The 17,683-nt window shown below is 43.9% G+C and overlaps 1 protein-coding gene across 1 annotated transcript in view; it reads right to left on the bottom strand.

The window, feature by feature from the left end:
* Positions 1-17,683, bottom strand: part of NOC3L (NOC3 like DNA replication regulator) — a 493,023-nt gene that overhangs the window by 367,750 nt on the left and 107,590 nt on the right. The window contains exon 5 of the mRNA XM_078643385.1: positions 2,230-2,286. Within this exon, the coding sequence (XP_078499511.1) occupies positions 2,230-2,286 (57 nt within the window). The remainder of the gene's footprint in view (positions 1-2,229; positions 2,287-17,683) is intronic.

The raw sequence follows: 17,683 nt of genomic DNA, 5'->3' as shown, positions 1-17,683 counted from the left end.
GTATGAGGAGTGCAAACACGGGCGACTGACCTCGTAATGGTCAGTCACTGATATTTGTTTGTGGAAATCCTTAAAAGGTTTTAACAATGTCATTTTGGCTGGGGGGGGGGGGGGGGGGGGGGGGGGGGAGAGACGTATCCCTTGCCCACTGGAAAAAAGTTTTGGAAAAAAATATTGCAAATTAAAGTCTGTCTGGCTTGACAGAATTTGAGGGAGTGAGGTCTGCATCCACGTCACAAGGCACAAAAGGAGAACTGGTGTCAGCATGCGGAGTTGGTGAGTATGTAGGGGCCCCAATAAGGCATCTCGGGCAGGACGGACCAATGCGGAGCTGCAGGACACAACCTACCGGTGAGGGAATTGCTGAGGGAATGGGGATATATTCACAAGGCGATGAATCTGCATCAGAAGAATCTATCAGAAAATTCTGGTTGGACTGATTTGGATCATCTAACAGTTTAATAAATGCCACTAAGGCTATTCCCAATTTACTTCACCTTGGAGTAACAACATGCTTGGGATGGCTCTGCTTTACCACAACTATAGTAGTTAGTAGATTTTCTAGCTTTACAAAGTGCTTTACTTGTAGGTTACTCTGCCCATAACTGATTTTGCCATTTTTATGGTGTTATGGTAGAGCAGAATGTGTTTTTTTCTTATATTTAACCATATCTTATCCAGATATTTTTAAATAGTTGCTAATTCCAGTGTATTCCAGCCAGATGTGTGGCATACTACTTATGTATACTTTAGATATTGGTATATGGTGCAGAAGATCTCCTGCGATATATCGCTGTGAATATATTCAGGCTGATGACAACTGGTAATAAGCACCCCGTAGAGACTGCTTGTTAATTATGTTTTACCCTAAATATAACTTTGGCTTCCTATTGGCAGATGTACGGTATCCAATATACTTCCAGTGGGCTTTGAGTCTGCTCCTTGCACTTCATTCCATGACTTTCTTGTTTGTATCAGCTTGCTGCTTCTCGCTGGATAGTTTGCTTCCCTTTCCTTCTTTTTTCACACACGGAAGAGCTCTGCTGTGTCATGGTTTGATAGACTGAGATATTGCATCCTTCTGCTGAATAAAGGGCCGTGTAGTGCAGTGCATAAGGGACTATTTTCTCTCTCTCATGTTGCTGATCCTTTCCTTCATCTTACTGCTTGTCTGATTTTTCCCACCTCCTGTTTTTCTTTTTTTACTATCCTGTAGTTGCGCTCACTCCGTTTGCCCTCCCCCCTCCCCACCCCCCATCCCACACACCAGCAAGCCGTTCTTCACTAATAGAATAGCGGGTGGCTGTCCTTTAATAGCTTTTTAAAACATACCCAGATGGAAGCCCATGTTTGGTGTGCACAGAGTCCCTCCTGAATTGTTTTTTCTTATGCTTTGTGAAAAGCCATCACAGGAAGGCCAGTGGGTGTGCAAGTGGGAAGAACGGGCACTGGTCAAGGACGCCAAAGTTACTTGTTAATTTAGAAAACAATACTAGTATATACTGAAGAAAATTCACCTTTGCACTTAACAAAGAAGTCACCCCAGTCATGAGAAAGACTGAAAGAAGCATAGGGGGATCTATACTGTACGCAACATAGAACAGAGCTCTAGAGCACTTCCATTTTGAAATGCACCAATGCACCAGAGAGATCTCCGCTTACTGCCAAAATGTTTAGAGCAGGATTAGTGAAACACACCACATGCCGACCCTCAAAAATGAGGTAGTCACTTATTATTCCAAGTAAAGTACAGCAATATTTGTAATAGTACAATATCATCATAAGTCTTAATAACAAAGATTAGCATAGCTCTGTCCAGACATGAGAAAACACCAAGCATAAGACAAGGCAAATCACTTCCATGGAATGCACCATGAATAACCACTGACAGTGGATGCTGGGACATGGAGCAGTCTCAGACAGCCTTATGTGCAAAATACAACCCAGTAAAGACAATGGCCTTAATCTTTAGTGCAAACCCTGGGATATACACTCATTAACTGTAAGGTAAAATTGATTTGCCAATTACCAATTTATTTCCCTTGTAATAAGAAGGCTTACCCTAGCTGCAGTAGCAAAACATACACATTAAATAATACAGGGCATTCCAAAATGATTTGCTTGAAAAGTTACAGAAGTGCCCTTCAAAACAAGTGCATTTGTTTTACGATTTTTCTTAAAAAACAAAAAAGGGCAAGTAACTTGTGGATAAGCAAAATAAAACTATACCTTCTCCTTCCTCTTCTGGCTCTTCTTTCTCCTCTCCTTCCTCTTCAGTAGGAACAACTGTAAGCACAAAGTGAGCATTAGAAAAAGTTAAATGACCTGAGGTTTAAAACGGCTTCCGTTTTAGAACAAGGTTATGAATGGTTCTGCAAGTCAATTTTCGAATCTACAAATTAAAGGCCAAATGAATATACACACAGTTAGTTACCCAGACAGCCTAATCATATGCTGAAAATAAAACAGCTTGAAATTATGGGAGATGAGCAGTATATGAATACACCTTTTTGTGAAGGTAGAATTTCGCAAGAGGTTGGAAAGATCAAGCTTTTACACCTTTGTTCCCACAATCAGGAAAACATATTTCTATAATATAAAGTGCTTTAAAAGACTGCAGTTGAAGGGACATAATAGTTGCTATTAAACAACAAAATGAACTGAAATTTGTAGGTTTTGGTGAGCAATACAATCATAAAAACCCATAGTGAACAGCTCATGACTACACTCCGTTTTTTAATAGTTTCAGAGTACAGTACCTGCTTGGATGGTAACCGAGCCTTCAGACTGTGATGGCGCAGCTGCAGCTTTGCCAATTTCATAAATGTAAGCTCTGTGATATATTATATATACCGGTATATTCCTTACACCAACTTTCACATCAAAAGAAGTAAGCTCGAGCCTCAGATTCATAAGCGTGATGATTTATTTGAACAAAATAGTAAATAAACGCGGCATTTTTTGACTATTTTGTTCAAATAAATCATCACGCTTATGAATGTGAGGCTCGAGCTTACTTCTTTTGATGTGAAAGTGGGTGTAAGGAATTATTGAGGATCGCCTCCTCGCTCGAGCCCGCCGCCATCAAGAGGCTAGGGGACTGGCGAACTTTGTTTGAATTATATATATATAATTACCTACTGGTGGTTATAGTTACAACCATGTTCCCACAGGAAAAGCGTTTCTGGACTTCCCCATATCTTTAGAGCCGGTTGGCGTATCTTTACACAATTTTCCCCAAAAAGTGCCCTGGTGATTCCTGTTAGGCATGGAAAGTTTTAGAGTGATCAGTTAAGCGGGGGACAAGAAGAAGCAATGCAATGCAGAGCTGTGATTGGTCTGAGCGCAGTAGTTCGGCACCCAGATAGGGACAAGGAGCTTTTGCATGTTCCTCATTCATTTATTTATTTATTTATTTAAATGTGATTTTATATAGCGCAAACATTACCCGAAGGTGTCCGAACCAGTTGCATTACATAAGGACTTTGGATTACATGACTTACATAAAAGGTACAAACAGCAAAAGTTGCTTATAAACAAGTTGCAAGTTCACTCAAGGAAGATAAAAGACAGAAAAACGCTACATTCACATAGGGGTAGTAGTAGTAAGTACAAAGGTCTACTACAAACGCTTGTGGTTAGAGATATATGTATACAAGTTGCTTATTCACTCAAGGTTACATTTTAAAAGCGCTTATATATTGCATATTTACAGAGCATGAAATTTTGCCATCATGGGTCTGGAGGAATCCCCGAGGTGAAGGTGGGGGATGGCCGTATGGGTAAAAGGCCGGGTGGAAATGGGGGAAGCAGCAAGCTGGATCCCAGGGCTGAACTTGAGGTCATGCTAAAACCCAGGGCCAGTCCATCCCCCCAGCCGAAACAAAGGCAAGGTCCAAGGTCTCGTTGACAACAGGAGAAAAGTATCCCGTTAATAGGAGAACGTGGAGAGGGCACAGTCCGGCTGGGGCAACAAAATAAAAGACCGGAAACAAGCGGAGAGTTGAAAGTCAGAACCATGCCATCAAGATGGAGGGCTCGGGTCTTCTTCACATCGACCCTCGGCACAAAATGGCGGAGATCCAGACCATCGAACCCAGAGACACCAATCGGGGGGGAAGTAAATGAGAGAGCGGACAACCAGGAACTCACTGCTCTCTCCCCAGTCTTGTGCTCAGCCTGCACGTATCTGACCTGGAGAAATCACGGCTAATGGGGGCACAGGTCATTGGAGGCCCCCACCGCCAACACCGGACATCAGGGGAACCCAGGGTCATCAGCAGTGCCACCACTCACCGGCCACAATCCCACGGTGTGAGACAGCAGGCCCTCAAGCACTCAGCGCGGCGCTCTCCCCTCGAGGAGCACATCGCCAGCCGCCATCTCCGCTCCGATCATCTGCACCTTGAGTGACCAGTCGAGACCCGCTGGAGTAAGGTAATGCAGCCTGATAGGGAACATGCTAAGTGCGCATGACTGACCGGCCCAAGACGGTCGGCTAAGCAGTCATGCCCACTTGGAGTGTGTAAACCACTCCTCCCCGTGCAGTGAAAAATAAAATGATAACAAGGTTATTATCATTTTATTTTTTCTTTCTCCTGCTCTGAGAGCAATGGGGCGACACTCCTCTGCCTTAGCGGAGAAGCTGCCCCTGTTTGGTGATCCTTTGGTCAATCTATAAAATTTGCATGCCGAAAACTAGTCCCTGCCCATTTTACTGGCATTATGCAAAATGATGGGGTCCCCTGCACAGAATGTAAATAGCACCCCGCTTCCCCCCTCTTCCCCCCCGCCCCCCCAACGAGTCTCACAGATGCTCATTGACCTTTGGTTGACTGGGGGCCCTGTGAAGGATTAAGGGGTCCCTGAAGGGCGGCCCTTCCGCGCTGCAGGAGATGGCGTTATGACGCAGGCCCATTCTTCACTATGTATACGAGACTTTTCCACAAACACAACTTACCAGGATCCTGCCTACAGACAGCTATTTAGTGTTCATGAATATCAATGAGTATCTCACGAAGCAGTGCTTCCCAAACATTTGCCACATACAGACAAAAATTTACAAAAATACAAGCCTTGAAATAGTTACTGGGAATAAGAAGGTTAAGTAACTGGGTATTCGTTGTGTGCAGTACTTGCCATGGTGTAGTGTGGGACAGTTTATGGACGAGGTCCCTTGAAACATTACATCATACATGCCCAACAGACCTGATTCAATCGGGAGACTCGCAAATTTTGAAGCCGCAAATGGCTTTATCTGAGCTGCCTGAAATTGCCTCTGCTTCAATAGATGTCAATTGGGAAAACAAGATTTCTCTGATTTTTTTCTCAAAATCTTTGACTTTCTGGTGTCATAATGTTGACATGTATGCAACATGTAACACGGCACACACAACAAGATGATGGACAGAGTGCTGAAACGTTTCAAACATTCACCCCTAGTCAAGAGATCTGGGTTAAATCCATTGCCCTTTTGCTCACCATGCCACCCAAGTTTGGACCCAGTCATATGCAAATCAGTCTTGACCCTGCTCCCCATGGGAACAGGCCAGACTGATCTGCCAAGCCAGGTCCTCCCTGGACCGGAAACAAGCATCCAGGGACCGGTTTCAGGGTATCACCCCATATCAGCCAGGCTGGCTTGAACACAGCAGGAAAGCAAGCAAGGGACCCACATCTGGGCATACACTTCACACAATAAGATGCTGGACGGAGTGCTGAAACTGACGGGGAGTGCTTTTGAAAAGTCTGAATCAGCGTTTTACCAACCCACATAAGCAGTAACTAGGTCAGTTTCAAAATTCTATAATGGTTTCAAAAAGTTTGATTGCATATTTTATACCAGTATTTTAATTTACTTGGCCCATAGTTTGTTTTGAACCATTTGATATTTAGTACATTTACTCGAAAATTATGTTGTAAAATAAATTCACTGTTTGGCACAGTTTTATTGCCAATGCCCTGGACCGACCACTATGTGATATTTAGTAGACTTAACATTGGAGGAAAACTGAAGAAAATGAGTAACAATCAGACCCCACGACTGGTCAAAATCTGGAAAAACATTAACCAGACTGAATTAACAAATCTTTTGGACAGTACTTGCCCGCTGCCGTTCATAGACCCAAAAACTGCTACCCAACAATATCATGATTGGATTGCCCATGCCACTAATCTGCTGGTACCAACCAAGACATTATCAAGCAATAGAAATACTCCAACCGCACCATGGTACACAGAAGAACTAAGGAGACAAAAACAGCAGAATAGAAATAGGGAAAGGCAGTGGCGAAAAAAGTACAACCTGGAGGACAAAGCAAAGTATAAAGAATCTTTGAGCATTTATAAAACCATGATAACAGAAGCTAAGAAAACTTTCTTCGCAGCTCAAATTGAAAACGCCAAAAATTCTTCTAGGCAGCTGTATGACATTACCAGATCCCTGTCAGGTAACACCCCTGATCTAATCCCACCCCCCTCCCAATTCCTCTGTGATGAATTGGCAAAATTCTTCTTTTCGAAAGTGGCCGATATCTATCAGGCCTTCTCCTCGCGGCCCATAATATCTGACTCATTGGCCCCTCCTATGGCCAACGCCTTGATAAAGTTCAACCCACTCAATACAGACCAAATAAAGGCGCTGGTCTCCAACATCAAATCAGGATCGTCATTAGACCCCTGTCCTCTATCAGCACTTTCCCCGGTGATGGATACCCTCATCCCGGTCATCACCATTGTTTGTAATTCGATACCTACTTCCGGCATCTACCCAGATTCCTTAAAGAATACTTTGGTGAAGCCCCTGCTGAAAAAAGAAAACCTTGATAAATCAGATCTAAAGAACTATAGGCCTATTGCAAGCCTTCCATTCTTAGCTAAGGTGATAGAAAAGGCCATGAATAACCAGTTAGTTGAACATCTAGAGAAACATTCCCTTCTGGATGATTCGCAATTTGGTTTCCGGAAACATCACGGCACGAAAACGGCGTTAATTAAAGCTGCCGATGATATAAGGAACATCAGGGATCAGGGAGCGACGGCAATCCTAGTAATGCTGGATCTATCCGCGGCTTTCGACACGGTCGACCATAAGATCTTACTCGACCGTGTCGGAAAGTGTGCCATCCTCCTTACTGCAAGGGACCTAATCGCATCCTTTCTGGCTGACAGAACCCAGAGAGTCACCCTGGGTCCATATCAATCAGCTGAGATGTCGCTCCCATGTGGGGTTCCACAGGGCTCATCCCTAAGTCCGACCTTATTTAATATATACGTGTCGGACCTTGCCAATGTCATCAGAGCATATGGGATGAGCATAACCTCATACGCCGATGACACTCAACTGGTCCTAGCTATTAAAAACAATGGACCAGAGGTGGCAGAGCGCTTTCAATGTGGAATGCTAGCCATTGAAGAATGGATGGCAGCAAACTGCCTTAAGTTGAACGCCGGAAAAACGGAGGTGCTCATTTTTGGACCGCTCTCTCCTGACTGGTCAGCAACTTGGTGGCCTGCAGCGATGGGTGACCCCCCCACGCCGGCTGCTAAAGTTAGGAATCTGGGCATAATCTTTGATGAGGACCTCAACTTTTTAGCTCATGCAAACAAGGTAGCAGCAACAGCCCACCACAAGCTAAGGCTGATCAGGAAAATTCTCCCATTTCTACCGGACTCCGCTGCCAAAACCCTGGTCACTACCCTAGTATTATCGTCCTTAGATTACTGCAATGGTCTGTTTTTAAATGCTCAGGTAAGGGTGACCACCAAGCTTCAGACTATTCAGAATGCAGCTGCACGTCTGCTCTCTGGGACCCCTAAGTTCACCTCCATAGCGAGCACCATCAGGAAATATCATTGGTTGACCATCTCCAACCGAATAAAATTTAAATCCCTATGTATTGTATATAAATCATTGAACGATGCAGGGCCTCGGTACTTCTCGGATCAGTTTAGTTTCTATAAACCAAACAGACAGCTTCGATCGGCTAATTTAAATTTACTAGCCACCCCTCGAACAAAAACTGTCTCTTGGGGAGACCGACGCTTTTCGGTTGCAGCTTCCAAGCTGTGGAACTCCCTACCCCTGCATATTAGGATGTGCCCTTCCTTGCTACTGTTCCGTAAGGGCCTTAAGACGTGGTTGTTTGACCAATAATCTGTTCAGCACTTGGTGAGCTTTCAGGATGATTAAGGGAAAACTAGCGCCAAGACGCCTAAGGGTAATCGTGCGCTTAACAAATGGCAAAAATAAATAAATAAATAAAATAAAATGTATTAGATAAGACGGAGAGAAGAGGGTTAAATCTTCCTAGGCCCCTAAAATATAATCTGGGCTGGCTGGAACAGTCCCTTCATATCTGTAGTTACAGCAGAGCAACTAGCACAGAAGATAGATGGGACACCCAGTGCTTAATTTGAGCTGGTGCTGAGCAGCAAGACTTAATAATTAGCAACACCTATGCTTGTGACAGTCTGCCACAAGGTGGCGATGTCGGGCTGATTTAGAGATGAGCACAACAGTCCATTATTAATTCAATATATATTAAAAATAATTGTTACCTGCCACCCGAGACATTCTTATAGCTCTGGGGACCTGAAATTGCTTGAATTGTCACACTTGTAGTTAGTAGTTACTATCATTGGCAGCATAAAAGGGGCAATGTGTGGCGCAAGCTGCAGTGGCCTACCAACGAGAGCCCTGGAACTTTTATTTTTATAAATTAAGCTAAGAGGTCACCCCCAGTGTCAAGGAGTAATGAAAGAAGTGGGCAGCAAGCAGCACATGCAGAGGGTAGGTAATTTGTTTTATTTATTTTTTCAAATTAAGCACACAAACAGACGCCAGTTCCATCACTTAAGCGATTAACGAAACCAAAAACCTAGTGGTTAAATAAAAATCCCCATACGTGCACAGAACACTTAGTTTGCAAGACGCTTATATTTTCGTGTTTTTTAAGTGGGGCCTACAATGTTAAAACTGCTAAATAGCATGTGCTTGTCCGATATTGTAAGCCAATTAATCCAAGAGCAGCAAACTGCTGATGAGGCATTATAAATGTCCCCAAGCACAGTTATACTCAAATCCATTTTAAAAAGTTCTAAAGTTTTCCGAAACACAAGGAAAAAAACCAAATACAAGTGACACTGTGCTTCTCAAATACATTACAATACTGCACGTCTCAATAGGCCCCAAGTCCAAAAACAAATCTAAACAGTAAAGCTTTTTGTGTTTGCCATTTACAGCTATATTTGCGTTCTAAATTGGGTGATATAGTTTAAAGCATTTGACTACCCTACTCAAGATGCTTATAAATATAAGCTACAATGGAAGGTCGCTCACTTTTACTCAAAGGCCTTGGACTGAAACGCCTTCCCCATGTTTCTACATTTTAATTTCGTAAGGGACTATCCAAAGCAAGGGATCATCATTTTATGCACATTCATGTGCTGTAACGTGCCTAGGATTATTAGCTGGACATGTCTGCCATCACGCATATGTCTGTTCAGTTAGTATGGGTAGAATATAGAATTAAACATTTTTGGCTACGGAGGCATTATCGTTCAATGTATGTTTGAATTAAAATTCTCCCTCTAGCTTCCAACACATTTTATTCTCACTACAGGTATACATTTTTTTGATAAACCTTAACTAGGCTTAACCCATTAGGTACCAGACACTGGAAATGTCATCAGGGGATGGCTTTCGAATGAAAGAGCATTTTGTGCCACTGATAGGCGTCAACCCTAAATAAGTCATAATTGACGCATTTGTTAATCCATTCATCATAGAAGCACTCATGCATCCATTCATCAATCCACTGATTCAGCCTTCATTTCATCTTCAGACATAAATGCAATAAAACACACACACTTAGCAACATATGGAAGATAAATTGAAAGAATACAAGTAGAAAAAAGAAAACATGAAGCCTTCTAAGCACTGCGGGCATATGCATTCAATAAGAAAACTTAACATAGTATTGAGTGCTCACCTTGCAAAGGCATTGGAAATAGTCTATCATTGTTTAAAGTTCAAACAGGGCCACCACATTTGGAGCCAACATGTTGCCCATCTTGGAATGGGAAAACAAATGGTACATTATGAACAACAGCATTCCATAATGATTTCCTGGTTTAGAGGAAGTGGCCATGTGGAATGCAGCGCACTACAGGTGAAATGAGCGGCAAGCATGCAACCTGTTGGCCAGACTGCTAGGAGAGCTGTAGTATCTTCTTAAGAAACATTAAAATAAAAAGCGGAGAAGCAAATAAACGAAAGGTTACATATATAAGAAAAAAATTCTCTCTCAGGACCTGAGGCTCAGATAATGCTGCTCTTTCTTTTACTGAAAATTAACAGCAGCCGATCAGAAATCAGTAAACACAAAACTACGTTTTCCATTATTTTAACCCACAGAAGTCAACCAATCACTGCTCCACAAATAAGATCAGCACCATATTGACTGCCTCTTCCTTTGTTGCCCAGCAGTCAAGATAAGTGATATCGTCTTTCTGCATCAGATTTTGCTTATATTATGTCTTATTAATGCTATATACACTGTATGGTTAAGTATTATTAAAACAAACTAGCATTCGACTCTTGACAAGTGTGTTTGCTCGGTTTTACAAATGTGACGCCAGTCGCTACAAGGTTTGAATATTTAAATGCGGAGGGACCTTTTGATTCAGGTTTTTGTGTGCGATTCTTTCCTGCAGGCCCGTGTTTAACAGCCGCTGTGGTTTTCATTGTGGTGCTGGTGTCTGGGACGGCTAGCCCCCCAGGACGCCCTTATCTTCTAGAGGAGAAGGGATGCAATAATTCGTACTGGGGTTACTCCCCGAGGAAGAAAACAAGTTACTTACCTGTAACTTCAGTTATCCAGTATTGGTATCTTTCATAGATTCACATGCCTGAATCATTCCCCGTCGACGAGGCGGGAGTCCCACGGTAAATAAAAAAGCAGTGCAAAAGCACTTTGTAGTAGTAGTAGGCCCTAGGAATAGGCCTGAGGCCTAAATTATAGTAGCCTATCTACCTCATTATGTCAAAAAGACCAAAGTCTTTGCTCCAACCAATCAGCTCACAGCACCCTCTAGAACCTTCCCTGCAGAGCCAGCTCTCCTCAGATTTTCGTAGCACAAGTGGGAACAAGTATCCCAAACTTAGAGAACTGACTCTCCGGGGAGGAGGGTGGGTTGCATGTGAATCTATGAAAGATACCAATACTGGATAACTGAAGTTACAGGTAAGTAACTTGTTTTCTTATCCAGTATTGGGGTATCTTTCATAGATTCACATGCCTGAATCAGAATAGCAAGCAGTAAACCTGGCAAAGTCGGTTGCGGATGGTGGGAGACTTATTGTAGTGCACCCCCATGAATGTACCGTTAACAACCAACAATCGCCTAGAGATTGACCTATTAACAAGTCAACTTCCGAACCAACATAGAAATCATGCAATTTCCTACAGGAACGGAACCTTAGTATCATGGAAACTCAGTATATGATAACATATGTCTGTATATCATAAACAACAACTTGAATTGTATGTACTTTTTCAGAAATAAGCCAACATTAGAACCTGAATGTATGAAAACATGTGGCGTAAAAAACGGTTTGGCCCACTGCCGCATCATTCTGCTTTGCTGATTGTAGGCAGTAATGTATTGTAAACGTGTGGACATTCTTCCATGTCGCAGCACGGCAAATGTTTTCAAGCGTCACACCTGCAAACAAAGCTGCAGACGCTGCCACAGCTCTTGTGGAATGAGATCGAACAGACCTTGTCAATGGTCGGTTAGCCTTAATGTGACAGAACTGGATGGCAGAGGCTATCCAGCTAGAAAACGTAGCTTAAGTGACCACTATAACCAATGTAATCCGGCCATAAGTCGCAAACAGATGATCTGATTTTCTAAAAGTCTTGGTTCTCTGGAGTAGAAGTTTAAGCATCTTTTGATGTCTAAAGAATGCAATGTTCTGTCCGCTGGGGTTGAAGGATTTGGAAAGAAAACATGCATGTCCTTAATCTTACCGGTTCGTTAGAGTGAAATTGTGTCGGTACCCTAGAAATGAACCCAGGATTCGACCAAAGGGTGACATAGTTCCGAGGAAAATGTAAAAGTGAGGTGTTCCTTCTAGTGAAAGCTTAGATTTCACGAACCCTTTTTTCCAAAGTAAAAGCCAGTAAAAGAGCAACCTTCCAGGTGAGGAATCTGAGAGCTGGTTTATGGATCAGCTCAAATGTACACTGCATCAGCTGCACTAGCAATGCAGAGTGCTCACCCTGGGAGGGCGCTCGCACTGGAGAGAAAGGCTCGGAAAAGCCCTTTCATAAACTGTCTGACAAGCGCCGAAGAGCAGAAAAAAGAAATTTTTTAACTTTCCCTAATTCTGGAAAGAGCAGCAAGACACATTTTGTTTGTTGAAGAAAAACTAAGCCCAGACTTGGCTAGAAGAGCAGATAATGGAGAACTTGTTCTGCAGTAACTGTAATTGAGTGAATGGCTATCACCTCACACTAACCGCAAAATCGCTTCCATTTGAGACGAGAAGCCTTGATTGTGCCTCGGGCACGAGAATTTGCCAACATTTCACAACAGTTCTTTGAAACGTTGATGCCCTTGAACTCAAATAAATGATAAGCTGTGCGTGCAATAGTAATGACTGTGGATCCGGACGAACCACTTGATCTCCGTCCCCTGCCAATATCGTAGGCCCAAGCCACAGCCGAATGGGCTTGTCTATATATAAACAATAGCAGACGTTCCGAGAACCAAAATTGGCCAACGGGGTGCAATCTGAATCAGATGGTAACCTTGCAGCTTCATCTTGCAGAACACCTTCGGAACCAATGGTATTGGGGGAAAACTCATACGCATAAACCCCTGACCCTAGCATGGACAGGGCATTCCCTCTTGATTCCTGTTAAGGAAGCCTGCTGGCATAATATCGGCCGTCCTTGTTCTCTCTGAATGCAAAGGGATCCCGTGCCAGATTAACCCAAACTTGGAAAAACTGGGTTACCTGTCCCTTTCCCGGCGTCCACTCGTGACAGTCCGACTGAGACATGCTCAGAGCATTGTGGAGAGCCCTGACGTGTTCGGCTCTCAAGACATCTTGTGCAATGCAACTCCTTCACACAATTCCTGAATCTCTTGCGAGAGTATAGCAGATTTAGTTTCTCCTTGTGTATTGATATAAGACATGCGGATGGTGTTTGCGGTCTGTACTGGCACAGACAAACCCTCAATCCTCAAGCGAAATGCTTGGGAGGACAGAACAGCGTTGTGGAGCTCAAGCCTGTTGATCTGCTGTTGTCGTTGTCTTTGAGACTATGTTCCTTGAATTCTGCAAATCCTGCTGATGACCTCCCCATCCTTCCATGGAGGCATCAAGCGTTAAAACAAACCCTGGAATGGTTTGCAGGAACGTGCGACCCTGGGCAATATTTCCTGTCTGCGACCAGCAATGTACAGGATTGATCATGCACGGCGTAACCTTGATGGTATCGTCGAACGAACCCATTGGTTATTGATCTTGAAACTGTAGTTCTATCTGAAAAGGTGTCATTTTGAGCCATGCTAATTGTACGAGATGTATCACTGAAGAGCACATCTTCAGGAACGAAACAAACATTTGAACTGAAACTGACCTTATGAAGTTAACCTTGCCCATTTTTGAAAACACAACTGGAGGGCGTGTGACAAGAATGCTTTGTTGCGGATTGTGTCTAAACCTGCTCCGAGAAAATACATTTACTTGGAGAGGGCCTAACTGCAATATGCTGTCGTTGAGAATCAGCCCCAGAGAAAAAATGAGATGGGTACATCTACTGTGGCAATCCTGATTTCGTGTTCAGAAGGACCTTTAAGCAGCCAATCGTCTAGACAGGGGAACACCTGCATTCCTCAAGATCTCAATGTTGCTGCCACTAGTACCAAGTACTTCGTGAAAGGCTCTTGGTGACGATCTCAGCCCAAACGGGAGCACTACGCACCTATAATGGGCGTCAGCCGTGTGAAAGCGAAAATATTCGTGCTGTTTGGGGTGGACAAGTATGTGGAAATTCGCACCCTCTCCATCCAGAGAAGCCATAAAATATCTTTTGGTGAAATAACATAATTGTTGTGAAAACGAGGATGGGGGGGACCCCTGGGCCTAGTAGTATATGGCTGACTGATGAATTCCATGGAATGGCCATTGGTTACTAGGTTTAGAACACATTGGTCCGACATAGTTCCTTGTTGCTTGGAAAACAAAAACCTGAAACCTTCGGGACCACGCGAGAAAAGGATAAAATGATTGGAACCTTGTGGTGATCATGGCCTCCTGTTAGTGTCTCAGTTTGGATACTAAAATCTCGTTCGTGACAGGAGAAAGTAGACAGACTATCTACGGAAAGATGCCTGGCTGCAAGGCTGTACTGAGATTGATACTGTTCATCCGTTTGGTTTTGGTATCTTCCTCTTGATGAAAACCCCATTATTACGCATCTCTGAAAGATCCGCGCCCCTATTAAAGGGTGCTTAATGATCGTGCATTATCAGTGCCCGGTTCTATAACTAAGGGGGCATCATTCAAATGTTTAGCAAACCGACAACTCTTCATCATAGGCCATGCCTAGAAACTTCGCTCAGGGCTGAAGGTAGCGGCTTTAAGCCATTCCTGGCATGCACCTTCCAACAGAATCTTTCCTGCATCCCGCTTTCGGTCCTCAGGAATGAGGTCATTGAAATTCGCTATGTCCAACCACATTGGACGATCATAGAAACCGATCAAGGATAAAAGATTGTCAGCTCTAATAGAGGCCACTGCCAAAGTAGAGAAATTATTGTTATTTTTTTTTTTTTTTTTTTTTAATAAGGTTCAGACGACATTCTTCTTTGTAAGGCGGTGTGGAGATAGGTATTGCAGGATTTTAGATTGCTAATGAGCAGTCTGTGAAGTTACAGAATCTGGTAACGGTGGCCTATCAGATTGGATGGGCTGCTAGTAGGAACACATTATATCTAATCTATGCGCAGAAAAACTGCTGGAATAGACTTAGTCTATTATATGTACCACTCTCGTGATGCATACCTCCTCGAAACAATGAAGGACATATTCTGTTTGCCTGTAGTTGGCAGTAAAAATCTAGCTGTTGCCCACTACGTTAAAAAATATATACGATGCTCTGACCGCTGAAGCCATCTCAGCCAATCTCATGATAGATTTTGCCGTAGACATGGTCATGTAAGTGGGGTAATTGCAGACTAGCACGACGTCATAGATGACCGTCATGAGCAACCCTTCCAAACGAGGCTGTCAGACGACAGCTACATACAATGCCATTGAAGATGAGGCATTCATAAGTGAGGGCATCCGTAGATGAGGGTAACAAATGGGGCCATTTGCCCCTCGTAGATGAGGCAATCGGTAGATGCGGTCATTGGTAGATGAGATCATCAGGAGATGAGGCCATTGGTAGATAAAACCATTGATAGACAGAGCCATTGATAGACTAGGTCATTGGTAGACGAGACCATTGTAAGACAAGGCCATTGGCATAAAAGGCCATTATACGAGCAAGCCCTTTACAGAGGAAGCCATTGATAGACGAGGCCATTGGTGGTAAACGTGGCCATTGGCAAACGTGGCCATTGTTAGTGAATGATGCTGTCATAGAAGACAGTCATAGCAATGCCATCATAGATGAGGTTAAAATAGGCGATATCCTCCGTAGATGAGGCACTCATAGATGAGGCAATTGAATGATGGTCAGCCATAGATGATACCATGCATAGATGGAGCCATGTGTAGTATAGACCATGCACAAATGAAGCCATATGTATATGAAGCTATCTTGATAAAGCTGCCATAGACGTCCGCCGTAGCTAGGCATTGCCATTGTAGATAACACTATGAAAAAACAGCAGTCAGATATGAGGCCGTAATCAATGTGCGGCCGTTGCCGACGACCGTCGTAGACGAGGCCCGCCGTAGACGAGGGCCGTAGACGAGGCCCGCCGTAGACGAGGGCCGCCGTCGACGACCGTCGTAGACGAGGCCCGTCGTCGACGACCCTCGTAGACGAGGCCCGTCGTAGACGAGGCCCGTCGTCGACGACCGTCATAGACTAGGTCCGTCGTCGACGACCGTCATAGACGAGGCCCGTCGTCGACGACCGTCATAGACGAGGCCCGTCGTCGACGACCGTCGTAGACGAGGCCCGTCGTCGACGACCGTCGTAGACGAAGCCGTCGTCGACGACCGTCGTAGACGAGGCTGTCGTCGACGACCACCGTAGATGAGGCGGTCGTCAACAACCCTCGTAGAAGAGGCCATCGTCGACGACCATCGAGGAAGAGGCCATCGTCGACAATCATCGTAGATGAGGATCATTTTGGTGAGGCAGAAATATTAGACATGGAGATATTTGGTATATACTCCTAATGTCCGGTCAAGAGGGCTTCCCTGATGTAGTGCAGGGATGAAAAAAGGGAGTTGTATCCTCTGTGAGAAGTGCCTATAAAGACTCAAGGTGAATCTTATGGCTTTTATGCGCGCTCTCAGTAGCGCGACTTCTCCCTTCGACCTGACCTCATCCTCCTCAGAAGTGGCAGGTTTGTATGCGCGCCCTCAGTAGGCTCCTGGCGCGACTTCTCCCTTCTACCTCTCCTCATCCTCCTTAGAAGTGGCCGGTAAAAGTCTCTGACCCAAAGCGGCCTCATCTCTCAGAACGTGAGAGTTACTGAGGAAAAGGTTAGACATAAATCATAGTCTATTACCTTATTTACTGCCATTCTGCCATATTACCGCCTTAATTGGGTCAGAGAAATGAAGTACGAGCTTGTAATCCAAAAAGAAATAAAACTGAAGAAAAAACTGAGCAGAGCTCAGGGAGACTCCCTTCACCCACGACGTGCGGTGAAAATCTGAGGAGAGCTGGCTCTGCAGGGAAGGTTCTAGAGGGTGCTGTGAGCTGATTGGTTGGAGCAAAGACTTTGGTCTTTTTGACATAATGAGGTAGATAGGCTACTATAATTTAGGCCTCAGGCCTATTCCTAGGGCCTACTACTACTACAAAGTGCTTTTGCACTGCTTTTTTATTTACCGTGGGACTCCCGCCTCGTCGACGGGGAATGATTCAGGCATGTGAATCTATGAAAGATACCCCAATACTGGATAAGGTCACTTCCTCCACCCCTTAGTCTTTGGGTTACTATTATTTACCAGGGACTAATTCCAGATTAATCCTTCTAGGGTTGGTAAACTATTTGGTAACCTATTTGTTAATATAAATCAATCTCATTTTGATGTTGAGCGCTATCAAGAATATTACATGGATCATCCAGATACCTATTCTGCAGACATGTTGGTTGAACCTCTAGACAACTCAGTCAGGTAATCAGTGGACAAAGCACTGATTAAAGCCCTTCCTTTAACTTATTTCTATGGGCTGAGACATAGGAGATAAAAAGCTGGAGCTTCTGGAGTATCAGAGAAGGTTACAGGCGAATGGACAACAGCAGGTGTCTGCGGTTGTTAAAAACAGACGCATACTGATGCAAAGGACAAAGTGGCTAAATCATATCCGAGGGACCATGAATATATTGCCCTCTGGATACTTCAAAGCGCCAATTACTAAACCAGTAACTAAAACGAATGACACAGATACGGATACCTCACACTCAGACTCTT

The sequence above is a fragment of the Lissotriton helveticus genome, chromosome 5_1 (genome assembly GCF_964261635.1).
Source record: "Lissotriton helveticus chromosome 5_1, aLisHel1.1, whole genome shotgun sequence".
Classification (NCBI taxonomy): Eukaryota; Metazoa; Chordata; class Amphibia; order Caudata; family Salamandridae; genus Lissotriton; species Lissotriton helveticus.
This window is presented reverse-complemented; position numbering and strand designations above follow the sequence as displayed.